Below are 18,390 nucleotides of genomic sequence, written 5' to 3' on the forward strand. Positions count from 1 at the left end.
TACTATTAAATACAATAAAAAAATTAAGGAAAAATCTGAAAAAATAAACTGAATTAAATTAAAATACAAAAAAAATAATTTTTTAAATATAAAAAATTTAAATATATAAATAAAAAATTTAAGTTTCGAAAAACTCAAAACAAAGTTCAAAAAAAATTTTTTTAATAAAATGCTGTAAAATAAATTTATTAAAAATCGAAAATATAAACTAAATTGAATTAATATACAAAAAAAATAATAATAATAATTTAAACAGATACAAAAAAGTAAATATTTGAATAAATTTTAAAATTTCAAAACAAAAATCGAAAAAAAAATTATTCAAATACAATACAGTTTAGAAAAGTAAGAAAACATTTCGTAACAAATAGAATAAAATTAAATATATTAAAAAAGTAAAACAAATTAAATTTTCTATTAAAAAACAATACAATTTTAAATGCCAAAAAAAAATATTAAATATAATAAAAAAAATTAAATTTTCTATAAAAAAACAAAATATTATTTTAAATGCCAACAAAAAAATGATTTGAATAAATTTGGAAATCACAAAAACTAAACCAAATAATATTTATAATTTTATTTCAATATAAACAGAAATTGTTAATTGCGACAGCGGCATGTTCATATTTAGTTTTGAACATCTGTTAAGCAGGCACTCTTCTTGCCATACAAGATATCTACACTCATATATGTATGTGTGAGTGTTTGGGAATAAATCTCGTCGATCACAATATAAGCAACCGGCGTGCATTTAATGAAAACAATAACAGTGAACAGCTGTTAAGCTGATTAGCCGGATAGCGTGAGTGTGTGCTGAAATGCCAGCATGGTTAATAGCGCACATACGCACACATAAACTTACAAGCGCTATAAGCTCAATTCATTTGGTGCAAGACTAAGTCGCTTACCCATGTAGATATAACTGTAAATAAGCAGAAATTAAAATACTAAGCTAACGATGACATGCTAAAAATATAACTCTCATTATGTAGTCACACACCTAGTCACACTCACACACATTTATACGTAGGAGCAAGCATGTGCATTTCCATTATTACTTATTGATTTCCACTTAATGTGATCCGCAGCAACGGAAGCGTCAGCATAACTGTAATATGCTTGTAAATAAGAGGATGACCAAAACAAAAATAAACAAAAAAATAAAATAAAAAAATAACAACAAAAACAATTATGCTTAGTTTACGCCATAATTAGCTAATAATTAAGCAATAGCATTCGCATTCTACTTGGATAAAAACGCAAGTTTCGGTGAAAAACGGGTAATCACTAGCGCTAAAGTGTAAACAAATGAAAAAAGAAATAAATTAAATTATATTAAAAATAGTCAAATAGACTAATTATAGCAAAAGAAAATAAATGTAAACGCAAATAAACATAAAATTGCACATAAACACATTTCACTACATAGAATTTGCATGTAAGTAAAGTGGAATTGGTTGCACAATTTAAGCGCTATTCTTTGTTTGTTGTATAATTCACCGTTAGGTAATAAAGTTTGTAAATCGTTAAGTCTATTGTGTAAAAATGTTGTTTTTCTAGCAAATCGGTCAACTGGAAATCCGCCAATCAGCCTTGGCTTAGGCTTATAATCTAATAATTACTCGTTTAACAAAACTTTTTTTGTGTCTGTCATTTTGCACAGCAGTTTGATTAACGGAAAACACAAAAACTAGTTTTTTTGCCTTGGATTCGAATACTCCTTTTTTCGTATTTAGGATAGTGAAAAAAATATTTTTTATTGATACTATTTATTATTTTAGAAAAAAAGTGTTAACCTCAATTGTGGGAATAAAAATTTTGTAGCTAACAGATAATAACTTAAAATAAGGTTTAATGCTTTAATATACCACATATATATTTACTTAATTTTTAATAGATTTTATTTGTAGTGAAAAGTCGCAAATTGTATGGCAGTGTAATGTCTGGTTGAAAGAAAGTGATTCTTAAAGTTAAGTGATTCCTTTCCCTTCTCACAGTTGTCTGCAATATTGGTGTGATCTGAGCAACATGCTTGGAGATTTTAGCAGTTTTTTGAACAATAATTCATGCTCAACAACCGTTAAGATATCTCGCCAAATACAGACATTTTCTATACAAGAACTTGATTTTGATCAGTCAATTTGTATGGCAGCTATATCTTATGGTAAACCGATCTGAACAATATGTTCAAAGATAATGTTTTTTTTTCGGATAATTATCTGTACCGATTTTCTTGAAGATATCTTTACAAATAAAAAAGTCAGGTGTGCAAAGTTTCAGATTGATATTTCAAAAACGGACTAGTTCTCTATACAGATAGAGGAAAATGGCTAAATGGACTCAGCTCGTCACGCTTATCATTTATATATATGTATATAGGTGTACTTTATAGCATCTCTGACGGTTCCTTGTGAGTGTTATTAACTCCCTTTTCAGGGAACGTCATTATTAGCAATATTGCAACCAAGTTTATATTAAGATCGAAGGCTTATACTAAAAAACAAATTTTTTTGTTGAATATCTATTCCATAGATGGTGCTAGAGTTTAAATACACTTTAATCCATACTAACCATTTATTTACTTCGCATTTTAATCACTTTTAACGCCATGAAATTAAATATATTGACCGAATGTACTCGCCAAATGTCTATGTGTATTTCTCAAACTTTAGTTTTATTGTACAATACCTATGTATTAGTAAAATTTATAACTTATTTTTCTAAAATCAAAATCAAAAAGTCAAATGCAATGACGATTAATTGTTAATGAGTAACAAGCTTTCAGTTATGGCAATATTTTATATTATATTTGTTTCATAAAAGAAATTTGACTATTATCACTAGTTCATTCGAAATTTTTTTCACCAGTTGCTACTCTAATAAAATTAAAACCGTTAGCGTTAGCTTGACTAAGTATGTCAGTATATTTGACATAGTGAGAACACTATATATTAAAGGATCTGCATTAATAATAGTCCAAATTTCTGGTAAACTTAGATATTCAACGTGTTATCATTTAAAAATATTACAGTATACTACACTGCTCTCAAAACCTACAGTAAAAGCATAGAACAGTATTTTTGTTCACTGCCGCCGTTTATATTTAAAAGAGTCGTAAATTTTACTACAATAACACAAAACTCATCTCTTGTAAAAACGAATAGTTCCAAGAATTTTCAAAAGTGATTTACGCGAAGACTTCTATGTTCTGCGAAAAATTCTAAATATTTGCAATAAAATAAAAGTTACATATCAGAGTAAGTTTTTACTCATAGTCCCTCAACTTGGACATGCTTGACCCGTCATTCCCTGAAAAAATAAATCTTCGCTTCTATTCTTTAAGATTACGATACAATGCTAGGTTCTCTAGTATGTAGTGTTGCACATCAAGGTGTGGGTTGTGCTTTCGATATTACAAACATCTTAAACCTATATTTGTAGTAATTATGTGCATATTTCAAAAACTTAAATGAGAAATTAATGATAGAATAAAAAGTTATATTTGATATATAAAAAATACAAAATTTAATTTAAATTCTTGGTTAGACTGCTTATTGAGGTAATGATTTTTAAATTCACTAAATATTTTTTGTGTTTCCTATTGTTAATTATACAGTAGGTTAGGTTAGTTGAAGAAGTGTATTATAAAAGGAATCTCACTTAGACAGCTTAGATTATACAATAATATTAGTCATTTTAAAAGATGCTTTTTGATCCCAGGTGTCTAAGTTTTTGTACGCCAATTAAAAAAGGTTAACAAATGTTTCAACTTATATATTTTTGACAGTTTCCTTTAACTGAATCGGTCCTCTATTTCATTTCTGGCGAAGTAATTCTTTCTGGCGCCCTTTTCCTTTATATGTATATACGAAGTAGTATTATATTGCATAATATTATTATTGTGATTGAGAATACTAGGTGGCTTCCAGTGGGTGAACTTAACTATGTTTCGACTTGCCATTGTTTCATGCATATTTTCGACAATTGGCCCTCTAGAGCGTTCCTTGAAATCAAAATTACCATAAGGGGAACGAAGAAACTAAAATTGGGCATTATTGAACCCTTGCGTTTTTTATTTTTTTTTCGCTTAAAACCATCTCTACTCAATCCAAATCATCATTAATTGTTTTTTTTTCTTTTTACTTTTGATGATTCTGTCAGCAGATTCTGCTATCAACGCAGAAACACCTTTTTTCCGAGGTACTGCCGGAAATGACCGAGCTTTGAATACTTTCCTTTAAACTTTTCACAAAATCTTTACCAAATATGTATCGTCGGAAAAATAAAAAGTTTGAATAAAATAATATAATTTTATATATGAAAAAAATTATTGGAAGTAGGGTGTTTTTTGCAAAACGAAACCCATGTAACCCCTTAAGCTCTTTGAAAAGTTAGCGCTTAGAACTTAAATATATAAATTTTTGAGTATAAAGTAGAGAGAATAAGCAGATAGCAAAAGGAATAACAAAATTGTTATAGGAAATGTAGAAGAATTTTATATTTACATAGTATAACTGTATATATGTTATTATTGTTGCTTTTCTCATATTCATGTAAAATTATTTATATATTTTGTATATAGATATATATTTATAAAAAAAAGTGGATAGTAGTAGATTGCATCCATATTGCTGCAAAAATTGCATTTTTTATGAATGTTTATAATTTTATTTTCAAATCATTTTCATTTACAATTTATTTATTTTCAGATTCAACAATAAGTTTCGAGTGTAAATTGATCAACTAGATAAAATAAGATAAAATGTGTGAGTAGCGCAAAATAAGTAAGAAAAAATTTAATGGGAAATGACACAACAATTCCACATAATTCAATTCAGCAAAGCAGCAGTCGACTCATATAATTAAATAAAGAGCGTAAAATATAATCATTGAAAGATTATTACAAATAAATAGTGTGGGAAAAATTAAAAAAAAAAATTTTTGCGTGAAAAAAATTACACAAAAGTGAATAAGTGAAAAATATAAATAATTGGAAAAAAGAAAATAAATATTAGTTAATTAAAATTACAATAAAGAAATTAACAGTGAATGTTTAAGCTAAAAAATAGCAAATAAATTCTACTTCGTTGGAGGCAAGATCAACCTTGTGTGTGTGTGTGTGTTCTGCTAAAGCTAGCAAAAAAGTTCCCAAATGCGGAGATAACCTCGGCTCAACAGCGTCGAGTCCCAAACAAAGGCTCATCGAGGCAAATAATATTAAGGACACAACAACTCGAAATACACACACACTTGCAGCGCCAAAGTGAAACACGCACCGTCTGCGAAGCAATCTTCTAGGGTAATAAATAAATTATTGCCAGTAGTAATAATAAAAGTGATAGCAATATAATAATAAACGCCTACGCAGTAATTCAACACCACCACCAACAACAACAACCACCACCGCTAGCGCAACACAACACAAGGAACAACTTCTACGGAGCCGCAGCAACAGTAGTTGTAGCAGACAGCAACAAAACTACAACTTGAACAGCATACTCGAAAAGTAACGGCAATAAAGCAACAAAATGGATTATAGCCAATTAGATGCGAATATCAATGGCAACATCAATACGGGCAATATCAATACAAATGACTTCCTGGCCATATTCTCATCAACAAGTCCCACCGATGTAACTGCAACGCCTGCCTCATCGGCGGGTGGCTGGCCCGGCGGTGGCGGCGGTCACAAGCACTACACACATCTGTCCACCCCGCCCCACAGCAGTAACGCTAGCATTTTCTTTGCCAGCAACAGCAGCAGCAGTGCAGGCAGTGCACCGACCGCCGTTAGCAATACAACAACACTACTCAACCCGCCTCTACTAACCGTCGATGCTAGTGCTGATGGTGGCGGCGCCAGTGGTGCCGCTGGCAGCGCAGCCACTCAATATGGGTTGGGAAATTTGCTCGAGAGCACCTTACAGGGCGCAATTACTACGCTGAGTCCGAATAATTATGTCAACGACAGTTACTACTTCCTGAATAGCAACTTTTATAACGGTAGTATGAGTTATAGTGGCGGCGCAGGCAATTACAGCAATCAATCGTTGACGGGTGGCAGCATTTCATCTACAAATTTGTCATCCAATCTGACGGAAGTGCAATGGGACGGTCGCTATCCGAGCGGTTATACGTTGCCGCAAATCGTCATCGCTTCGGTAATCGTGACCATATTGATGATTATCATCGTGGTAGGCAATATGCTGGTCATCATTGCCATTGCGACGGAGAAATCGCTTAAGAACATACAAAATTGGTTTATTGCCTCGCTGGCGGTGGCGGACTTCTTTCTCGGCCTGATCATAATGCCCTTCTCGCTGGCGAACGAACTGATGGGCTATTGGATATTCGGCAGTTGGTGGTGTGACATACACTCGGCCATGGATGTGCTATTGTGTACGGCGTCCATAATGAATTTGTGTCTGATATCGTTGGATCGGTATTGGAGCATCACGAAGGCGGTGGACTATCTCAAGTCGCGTACGCCGGCCCGTGCGGCATTCATGATTGCCGCCGTGTGGATAATGTCGGCATTGATTTGCATACCGCCGTTGTTGGGTTGGAAGGTGAAAATGCCGGAGGGACCGTTGCCGAAATGTGCGGTAAGTACCCGAAATGCTACAATTGCATACATAACTGTTTTTAGCATATGTATATGTGTGTATACCTATATATATATATATATATATATATTCATACATTTTTACATAGCTGCGGCGCATTTGCGCGCAGAAAAGTCTTACCGGCATGACTGTATATGCTCAGAGGGACAATTTAAGCGCGTGTCTGTGTGTGCGTGGTGGCTTTGCAATTAAATGCCACTTTTGCTCCAGGGAAGACGAGTAGTTTGTTCGCTCGTTCGTTCATGTATTTGCGTGGAAATCGAAAACCTGCAATTGTTGGTTATCTCCTCGACTCCCTGTCAGCGTATGTACGTGTGTCACGATATAAATTGGTGCCTGCGCCGGCTCTGACGGTCTTTGTGTGTCATATTTAATTGTAGTCGCTTGGAAATTGGCGCAAATGATTTACACCGATAGAGATAACGAACTTAATTGTCTTCTTTGGGCGCATCAGTTGCCAAAGGCGTTGATTTTGCACCTCATTCGGGTAGGTGTGGGTGGTTATAACGTATGGTTGAAATATTATTTTATAACCTTGAGGTTCATAAAGTTCGGTATGTGGCAATTTGTTTTAAATTTCTGATTGCGTTTTGTTGAGACTTGCGGATACAATGTTGAGACTGGAATTAATTATTTATGTAACTGCTCTCGCTTCTTTAACTAGGTCAATTGCCAGTTGTTTCTACAAGCATATATAATATTTGGGTTTTAACATATTTAATATCTATCATATTGATATATGTTTTACTAGCAGTTTTTTTTTTGTAAGAAAATTGATTAAATTGCTGAAAATAATTGTTTTAGCTAAAATACCATATTAATAGAATTGTGATATTTAATAGTTTTGAGAATTTTACCAACTGCATTATCTCTGTTTTTGTTAATTTTCCTCAATGTTGAGAAGTTTTTTGATGATTAAGCACTGGCTTCTTTAAAATATGTTAGTACCTATCAAAAAGGAGGAAACCATGACCAAGTTTGAGCCTTTCAAATATTGATACTTGAGTTCATGATAAATATGATTTTTATAAATTTAGGCTCTGGCCAATAACAACTTTACGTACGTTATGAATCGATAAAATATTGGGAACAAGTCTGGAGAAATTTATGGCCCGCTTCCTGGTTTGACTCCTGACGGCTCTGCCAGTATAAAAGCAAGGTTGAGGTTATTTTAAGATTTCATGATTTTAGGCCGGAATTCATGAGAACTTTTTTAATTTAGACTCAATGAAAGTGTTAAAGTATTATAAGAACCAGAAAATTTAATATTGTAGTATCTTCTAAAACTTGATAGTTATGCACTTTACTACTGAACTGATTTTGCAACAGAATGATCACCGATATTGTAATTATTATACGACACTAATCCTAATTTTTGAAACAACACCTCATATACTGTTTTAGAATGTTTTTTAAAAAAATTTTAGGTTAGGTCGTAGTGGTAATCCTCGCTCTAATAGAAAACGCAGGTTCCGACTGGAATAGCTGTGAACGCTTGTCCTTTGTGACATCCAAAACTCCTTGACATGGATAATCAGATCTTTATGGAAAATTTATACTTTTAAATGATTTCACCCCGCCTTCTTTCATATAGTTTTGGCAATTATCATCTGCCAAGACATTTAGCATCAACTCATTACAATGTTCAGTTATAACGCCTATAATTGCAATGAGAAAAACCTTAGTAGTTAAAAGGATCTCGAAGGAAGGTTTTGATTGTTGACCAGAGCTTGGCGAGCTTTCCAGAGGTTTGTAGACTAGTGTTGAGCGCACTGTCGGTGATAAATGTTTTAAGAAAAGTTTAATTTACTTTTCTTAAGTAAGGATTCTGACCACCCACCAAGCGCAAAAGAAGCAGAACTCTTTGTCTCATTAATAGTTATATCTTCAGTTCAGATCGGTCCTTTCAATTTTTTTGAAACATTGCTTACATATCAATAGCATATGCCATTAGTTCTCTTTATTTGAAATCGTACTAGAGTCGTATTCTTTTGGCTTTATTTATATAAGCACACAAAAAGATTAAGATATCTTGACGAAACTTCCTACATATGCGCCCTTTACACTAAAGAGAGATCGGTATTGCAAACGAGCGTAATTGGACCACTGCCATGTCCACAAAATGCCAATAAAGAAACTTATAAAAGTGCCGTAACTAAACAAGGTACCGAACTGTAATTTGATACAGGGGATCGCGGTAGTAAAGAACACATATTGGCCAACATTTTTTAAAAGTAGGCGTAGCCAGGGCCCCTAAATTTAATGTACATATCTTTCAAGCCACTGAAGCTAACTCAAATCAGATAATAACCACGCTCACACCCCATATAACAGGTCTGTTAAAAGCTATTAGTGCGATAACTCACTGAATAAATGCGGCATAAAATTTTAATTTCACAAAAAAATGGTAGGGAAGAGCTTTATAGGAGAAGGTATAAAAATTGGACAATGAGCGTGACACCGCCCACTTTTTGGTAAAATCTTATATATCAGGAACTACTTGATCCATTTCCAGCCATTCCTAACACACACTGTGAAAATATCAACGACCATAAAACTATGCAGTTAAAAACATGAACTATTCATCCCGCAAAAAAAAAAAAATGCCCCGAAAACTATGCAACTAAAATCATAGCTATCCATGCTGTCATTTGAATAACAATTATACTCAAACACATCCTTAAGGAAAGTGAAAAGACCAAATGTGGCTTAATGACAAGTATCATGCAATATACTAAAAAACATGCTTTTAAAGCATACATAACGAAAAAGTGAAAAAGGAAAATATAGTTTAAAAAAGCTAAAAAGAAAATGCTTTTTAAACACTTCAAACTAAAAATGTAAATTAATTCCTTATTGACTGAAAAATACTTGTACTATTGTGAGAAAAGCGTGGGATGGTTTGTACCACTCTTCTAACTTCGAATTTCCAAAGCTTCAAAATTTTTGAAAACTGTTTTTGAAAGTTTTTGGTATTGGGTTTTTGGATAAATTATCAGAACCCATTTAAAGACGATTATAAAAAAAAAACATAAACGAAATACAAAAATGGTTTTAGGTAGTGACGACTCTGACTCAACTCAAAATAACAGCAAAGTTGCACTAGCTGGATATAAATGACTTTATATGAATTAATTGTAATTGATAATCAACAAAATCATGCATGTTAAGTGTCTTAATATAAACATTCTTAAATTTCTCTGTTATTCTTTTATTACTAACTGCAAAATGGCCAACTTCAATACACTGCTTTCAAGACAAGAAACCACAAAAATATTTATTTCAAATTATAACATTTTGAATTCATTGAAATTTTACAATATTCTCCACATATCTCCTCACAATAAATATATATTTACATAGCATAGCATTTTAAGAAAAGCGCAATTTAAACTAAAATATTAAAATATAATTCTTAAGCAATCACTACCACGTGGCCAAAATCATACCAAAATATAATAATAATATTTCCCTAACATGACCATAATTCAAGCAACGCTTTTGTTCACTTTTGTTCTCTCGGCTTTATTATATGGAAAAATGTTTGTGCTTGAGAAAAATGGACTAAGGGCCCAAATAGCTAAAAGGCTGCACGCCCAACACAAAAAACCAATAAAAAGACTGGCCATTAAGCACATTTACGGTGTATGTATAATATTTGTGAGCACAACTTGTGTAAATATAAATCGAGTAGACAAAACATTGAGAGAAATATTTTGTCTGAAAATTGAAGAAAATATAAAAACAATGGAGAAATTCAAAGTATTTTATTAAATGAAAAAAGTGAAGAAACTGACTGTTTGTGTAAAAATGTGTGATTTTAAAGGCATGACTAAATAATTTGCTTTATGTCCTTAACCCTCTAGTGCTTTAAAAAAATGTTTACCTTTAAAAAACAGTTGCTATAGATTATAATTTACTTGAAAATAATTTTACTTCCTATTAAAGCTCTAACGAGGCACATTTACTGGAAAGGGTTTCGCTAACCTCTCAAGGCAGCACTAACAAGTTAAAATGTCTAAATCAAATTATTGTTCGGGAACTCTTTTGTATGAGTTGGAACGCCGAATTGAGTTCTTAGCACTTTTTTTATCAACTTTAAAATCGAAAACTTAGAAAACAGCGTTTGACCAGCGAAATTTAAATTTAAAATAGTAGTGGAACTGTGCGACCATCGCAAGATTACTTAAGTGTTAAAATTTTCAAACAAAGCCCCAGAAAATTATTTTGTCTATTAAAAAAACCAATTTGACAACACAAAGAGCTATGGTTGCTGCTCCTCACCAATAAAGTACATGCCGCTAACAGACAATGACCTTGACATTGTTGTGCATTATTTTATACAGAAGGAGGATAAAAATCAATAAATTAATACGGTCACATGATGACCATATAATAGCTCAGCTGATGCTCACAAAACTGCCGGCAAAGTGAAAGTCAAATGATAATAAAGTACAATATCTATTATATATGGTAAGTGGGTGAGTGTTTTCATGAAAATATTACGGTATTTTATGTGGGTGATATTAAGCAGATAGAAAGGATAAGTATGTATATAAAAAGAAAAGTAAATAATTGCAGGAAGAAAAATAGAAACGAAGACGGAAGCGGACATACTTAGATGTTAAGATTTTAGCCTTTCTATTATTTTTCATTTCATTTTATTCTTTATTCTCTTGAAGTTAGTTACCTGGTATGGGCTATTAATTAACCTTTTATATGGATAAAATGGGAAAGATTACAAAAAACAAAAATAATCAGAGCAGCAATTTTTAGTGAATTTTATCAAACATTTTTTAAGCCACACAAGAGCTGTGCACAGAGCTGTATTCTTAAAAACTTACTCTTCTTAGACCACACATTTTTTTGTTTTTTTGTAATCTTTGAAAATCTCTTTTATCTAAAGGCTACAAGTAACGCACTTTCTTAAATACAAATTGCTTCATTGAAAGCGCTGTCATATAATTTTTTGAGCTTCTGATTTCACCCAGCTTTCACAAGCTTTACATAACTTCAAATAAATCAGCTGCATGTTTTCGATTTTCATTCTCTCGAGGTTCTCACAGTCATTTTAGGCCGAAAAGTCTCGATTTTGTGGTTCATTTACTCACATACGAATCCTTTTTCACTTCATCGATTTCGATTTTACGCTTTGTTCACTTTACCTTTCGTTTGCATTATTGTCGGCCAGAAATATATTTTTATATACTTGTATATTTATATATTGAATGTCTGCATATCTGGCAGCCCTTAAGGCATTGCTATTATTCCAGTAGTTTGTTTTTGAGCTGCTCGACGGCATAACATTCCGCGCACTCATTTACTTTCAAAGAAAAGAAAGCCGCAAGCACACATGCATATCTTTCAAATCGTTTATTTAGGCGTGTGTATTCAAAACACACTCTTGGCCATTTTTTCCTTAATCTAAACAATGTAGTGGCCGAATTTTAAGTTTCGATCTATCCTTTTTTGTTAAAATTATGTGTTTGCGTTCGGAATATTGATATTTATACTCATAGCCATTCATAAATGTAAATAAGCAAATAGCCAAATTACTGATAAGAAAATATTTACATATTATTTTAGGATAAAAAATATTTGGGATCAACGTTTGGATAATATTAATATTATTTAAACTCTTACGGGATTTATAGTACAAGTTATCAGTAGTGAAATTTACTGTGATTCAGTTTCATTTCGCTCACAGGACGATTTGGTTAACATGAAAGCTATTGCACATGCTTCTGCTTTCTATGTGGCCCTGAAGCTTTCACAACCCAGCAAAGTGTTCTCTCTATCTCTATAGCACCAGTGGAGCACTGTTACGGCTTCTTTGATGATAGAGAGATGTTCCAAGGTAACTCCTGTGGCAGGTTCTTCTATAAATTATGTCTTTGAAATATTAGGTAAAGTAAAAAGTTCGTTCGGTTTTTTTTATTTATTTTTCAAAAGATGATAACTTTGTGTACATTTGCCCGATTTAAGTCAAATATGTGCCGTTTTGTTCGTAAACTTGTTGCCAACGAGATGCCAACTTCATTATACCCCTCTCGTAGAAGACTGCGTCCCTATTAGCAAAAAACTCGGAGACCCAATTTTCACAGGCCTCTCTTGAGGCCAACTTCTCACCACTAAGCGCGTTCGCCATGGACAGGAAAAGATGGTAATCACTTGGTGCCAGGTCCGGACTATAAGGTGGGTGCATTAGAACCTCCCATCCAAGCTCCATGAGCTTCTGGCGAGTCACCAAAGACGTGTGTGGCCTGGCGTTGTCCTGATGGAACACAATTCGGCCTCTGTTGATCAAAGATGGCCTCTTCTGGATGAGTGCTGCCTTCAAGCGGTTCAGTTGTTGGCAGTAGAGGGCCGAATTGAACGTTTGGCCATAGGGGAACAGCTCGCAGTAGATGATTCCTTGCCCATCCCACCAAACACACAGCAAAACCTTCCTGGCCGTCAATCAGGTCTTGGCCACCATCTTGTCCGCTTCCCCGAGCTTTGATCACAACCGTTTGCCCTCGATGTTGTCGTAAGTGACCCATTTTTCATCGCCAGTCACAATCCGCTTCAGAAACGGGTCGATTTTGTTGCGATTCTGCAGCGATTTGGAGATGGAAATTCGGTCCATCATGTTTTTTGCGTTAATTCGTGTGACACCCAAACATCGAGCTCCTTTTTGAATCCAAGGTTATGCAAATGGTTCCAAACGGTTTTCTGGCTTATCTTTAGTTCCTCAGCAATTAAATAAGTGCTCACGTGACGGTCTGTTTCCACTATTTCCATGATTTTATCGCAATTTTCGACGACAGGCCTCCCGACGCGTGGTGTATCTTTGACATCGAAATTACCGGAACGGAACCTAGCAAATCACTTTTGTGCTACACGTTCGTTTACAGTATCGGGCCCATAAACTAAATTAATTTTTTCAGCCGCTTTGGCTGCTTTTTCGCCTTGATCGAAGAAAAATTGTAAAATATAGCGAATTTTCTCTTTGCTGGTGTCCATCTTTGACGAGCGCTCACAACGTACTGAGTCAATCAATCGAAAAACTGTCAAGGACAAACTTTTAGCGCGAATAAACACGTTTTCAGCGCCGTATAGTATGACATGATTCGACACGTAACACTAGTACTATGGACAATAACGCCATCTCTTAGATAAAAACCGAACGAACCTTTTACTTGACCTATATTATTATGCCGTTTAAATTAAATATAATATTAGTATTGAAATAATACTCGGATTTTCAAGAGCTTTTTTGTTTAGATTTATAGTCAATAGGACATATTAATTTTGTAGTATTTTCCGAAGATTTTCTTGAGTTTTTTTTTACCAAAAATTGTTTTGGGTGTTATTAGTACCATTGTCGTAATGATTATCTAAACCTTATAAAGAGCTGCAAAGCGTTTTATTGTTGTCTTATTGCAAATAAGTTATAGAAAAGAGTTTCTGCGTCGAAATTATAAAAGAGAAAACAAAGTGTTAGATGGATGTATTTAACCGAATTTCATGTTTGCGTTCTGCTAAATCATGATATTGTTCTAGCGAAAAAGCTTATGGTTCCAAAGAGAGCCTGCGGGGCTGATTTATCTGAAAGCAATCTGGTGCCAGGTATTTTGGTCTGCTTGTTAATTGTAAAACTGTAGAACTTGTTGCATAACTGGCGCTGAAATGACATTACATCTGTCACTTCCAGACCATCTTGCTCTGGCATTTCTGAGTAAATTTTATTTACTTTCTACTAGCTCGCGGCAATTTTGATATAGCCGCCCTTAAACAATTCGACGCCTTGCAAATTAATAACAAATTCATCACAAATTCTTTAGATCCTTTCTCAACGGTTATGTCATCGACTTTTCAATTCCTTTAACTAAACAAAGTGCTGATAGTAATAGAGAGGGAATATATTTATGATTTATAGTAGTAATGGAAGCATAAAATCGTAGTAGTAATTAAAGAAAGGGTATTAACAGTAATAGTTGGTGCATATGAAATGACATTGATAAATATATCTGTGTTAAAACTCATTCACCTCGAAGATTTTATTAAATTATTTCGAGTTTAATATTTTTGAAATTGCAAATGGAAGTCTTTTAGAATTATTTTAAATTTTTTCAAGGTTAAGAGTATCGTTCGTATAAACCAAATTTGAATTAATTTCACACTTCAAATACTCAGCCATAACCAACACGTTCATGTCTAATTTGTTATTTTCCACAAATTAGTTTATTTTTGCTTTTATTGCTCAACAAATATGAGTCTTCTACTTATAGGTCATTAAGTCGTTTAAGCATACACGAGACAGACAGTGCAGCAAAGCATGAACTAAAGCGAAAATTACCATTAAATATGAACAAATCGAGTGTGTGGCGAATAGAATGGGCAATTAGTAATTTGCAGTCTAAAACAAAACATGTTGAAATGAAATTGTGAATTTGAATTTTACGGTTAAGCCTTTATTCTCACTCTTAAGGGGTTATACACACTTTTGAATTTCTAAAAATCGATTATTTTGTTTTATCATATTTTAAATGCACATAAAGCAGAGAATATTCTTCCAAATGTTGAAATTAACTAATTGTATCGGAGAGATATGTGTATTTGTAAACGGCTCCGAAATCTTTAGACACTTTTTTCTGAAACGCTGTTTTAGAGTCGGTGAAAAAAATGTATCCGAAATCTTTGCAATAGACATATATTTGTCAGATAATGAATGAAGGAATTCGATTTTTGATAATAATTCAGATTTTTTAAGCTACTTTTATATTGGGAAACGGGCATTTTGTCCAAAATAAAAATTTTGGCTAGCCCTTCGACTATAGTTCTTGTATTTAGCCTAAGTCATAATAAAATTTTTTGGTTTTTTGAATTTGAGATAATTTTAAGCAGAAAACTCTTCCTCAGCGATAGACACCTTTTTTCGGGGGTTCTTGGCTATGCATACAATGTTCTCGGCTAAGGCAACACTGGAATCCAAAATTTTTTAAAATTAAGCGCCGATTATTAAAGTAAATTAATTTTACTTAATGCAAATAAATTTTTTTTGTTTTTATTAAAAAAATGCCGCTTCAAAAAATTAAACGCGTTTTGTCGACTTGCAAGTAGAGATAACTCCTTAACCGAGCGCTTGCTTAAAAAATTAAGTAATTTATTTAAGAGAGCACAACTGAATAATCAACAAGCAGTGCAAGAACTTTTGTTAACATCCGCCTTTGTATAGCGAAATTAATAATTCGCTTTTAACACTTTCAACTGTTTTTTAAATTCGTGTAAAAATAAATAAAAGAAAAGTAGCCAAAAAAGCTTTGTAACTTTCATATGTACACGAATTTCTAATTTTAGGCAGCAAATATATAAATTTGCAAGCGAATAAAAGCATTTCGTTTTTGCTTTTTCATTTCGATTAAAGTTAAATTTAGATGCAGACAAAAATTGCCATAAATTTTCAGACATACTTTTGTAAATAGAAAAAGTCTGCAGATACTCGTGAAATGTCAATAACTGCTTGGAGATTTTATATTCTAACATATTTTCCTTTCATTCAGCACTGTTCTTGATTTGATTTCCATTTAATTTTCTTCTTTGCATTTTTAATTAATGTTGTGGGTTATTTATATATAGGTACTTACACACATACAATAATTTTTTATATACAAGTACATATACTTATTAATCAATGCCAAAGCACGTATCTATCGCCAGCAAATTTTTTATATAATATATGACTTTATATATGTATGTGTGTGTGTTACTGAAAGCTTTATTAAGACTTTTTCGAAACACTTAGTCATTAGAAAACATTGTGTAGACAAAGTATGGGCTGCCTGCAATAATAACAAATAAATGTGACCAACCGAATTTTAATGACAAACAACTCAAATAACAATTAAAAGCGAAATGTTTTATTAGTTGCCGACAAGTATTTGAGGAAGTGGAGCAATGGCCGGCAATTTATTAAAGACTAAGAGAATAAGTAGTGTAAGAATATGTTTTGGTAAGCAACAAAAAATTTACTCAGTTTTTAGCATCTATTATTATATTTTTTTTTAATGTAAAATCACTCTAAATTGATTGAGTTTGCAGAATTTAATTAAATATAATAATATGCGTTCAAAATTGATTAAGAAAAATTAATAGATATAATTTGCTGTAAAATGCCAAATGAAAAATTCATTATTTTATCAATTGATATATATTTGTACTAATCATTTTCAAAACTAAACCTCAAATAAAACCACTGAGAGGCGCTCCTAGAAGATATTCTTCGTACAATGATTTGTAATCGACAAAAAATAAAAAAAATTCAAAATGGCGGCGTTAAAAAATAAAGTTGAATTTAACGTAAAACTTTATTCATATGTCACCGAGTAATTACTGAATCAAAAATAAAGTTTGGCGAAAAACGCGTTTAAAAACAAACTGGTGGAGCTGATGGCACTGAGCGGCTACACTTTTGAAGTTCGTAACTCAAAACCTATTTCAGGTCCCGATTTAAACATGTTGGTTTTAAAAGTATAAGCTATCGAAATTTGAATTTAGTTTTTTTTTTTTTGAAATTTCACGTATGTACATATATGCGTATTGGGTTGTTGAAATCTTGGACTATATTTTCATTACGTTTGGAGTACGCTATGAGAAAGCTCTGAATAAAATTCGTTTTATGTCCGTTGTCAAATATTTGTGATAAGACACGTTTCGATTGCATATAAAAATACCAGCTTCTTTATTGAACTCTGAAGTTTTTGATACTTAACAATATTATCTGTTTTGTGCGTGCGGTTGACGTTTGATTTTCTATTCTCGTACAATATATGAGCCACTTACCGAAAGCTATAAATCCGTCTTATACGAAAACTTGTACTAGAGCAGCTTGTTCTATGCGAATTTAGACTTATTACCTCCAACCATGTCTGAAATAATAAAAATTTTTGACAACTCATATATGTAATATGCGGTTTTTGCTTTTAAAGTATGGTTTTTAAGGATATATAGCTTTTATTCCAAAAAAAAAAAAAAAAAAAGTTGAGGAATGAATAAAATTGTAAAACTTTAATGGGTTTTCTACATAGGGCTAGTGCGACAGGCTTATGAATACCATTCTATCGGTCCACCATAACTTGACCACTTTTTTTTAACATCACCGACCTTATTTGGCCAATAACATTCGAATGTAGACACGCCAACATTACACCCATAAAGTGTATGCATGCGTGTGACATCACATGACTAAGGTAGTCAATTAACAGACCCATTATAAATCAGCAGAAATCAAAAAGTCGCCAACTATTTATTTGTTGCGCTCACCATTGCCGATCACAATGGCTCCATCTTCAGTCTTAAAGGGATATGAAGCAAGAGTACTAACGGAAAATACATCACAACAGACTGTAAGTTTTTATGTATACAAGGCGGTCTGGAGGGCTTATTACGGCGGAAGCTAAGAATATAAGATTTTATCTTAAAAATGTTAACATACATATACAGAATTTTGCACAGAACAAGAGTTTTGGAAATTCACTTCTATGATTTTCAAAATTTTTTTTGAAATTCTAATTTGGATTTATGCGTTATTTCATGCAAGACAATAATTGAGCACGCTGCATATACACATTTTTTGTTATGTAATGAATTATTATGTGATGTGTCCACACACTTTACTCACACCCATTTTCGAAATTGCCTGAATCTGCACAAAAAACAAAAACTCAAAAATATTCATAATTTCTAATGAGGTTATTTATAGGTACAGAAAATATAACTC

The 18,390-nt window shown here is 32.6% G+C and overlaps 1 protein-coding gene across 1 annotated transcript in view; it reads left to right on the top strand.

Moving 5' to 3' along the window:
* Positions 1-575: 575 nt before the first annotated feature.
* The window catches only part of Octalpha2R (alpha2-adrenergic-like octopamine receptor), a 192,891-nt gene continuing 175,076 nt past the window's right edge, over positions 576-18,390 (top strand). Inside the window, exons 1-2 of the mRNA XM_070105747.1 lie at positions 576-1,441; positions 4,713-6,608. Coding sequence (XP_069961848.1) covers positions 5,532-6,608 — 1,077 coding nt within the window. The 5' untranslated portion in view covers positions 576-1,441; positions 4,713-5,531. The remainder of the gene's footprint in view (positions 1,442-4,712; positions 6,609-18,390) is intronic.

Source organism: Bactrocera oleae, chromosome 2, assembly GCF_042242935.1.
Source record: "Bactrocera oleae isolate idBacOlea1 chromosome 2, idBacOlea1, whole genome shotgun sequence".
Lineage (NCBI taxonomy): Eukaryota > Metazoa > Arthropoda > Insecta > Diptera > Tephritidae > Bactrocera > Bactrocera oleae.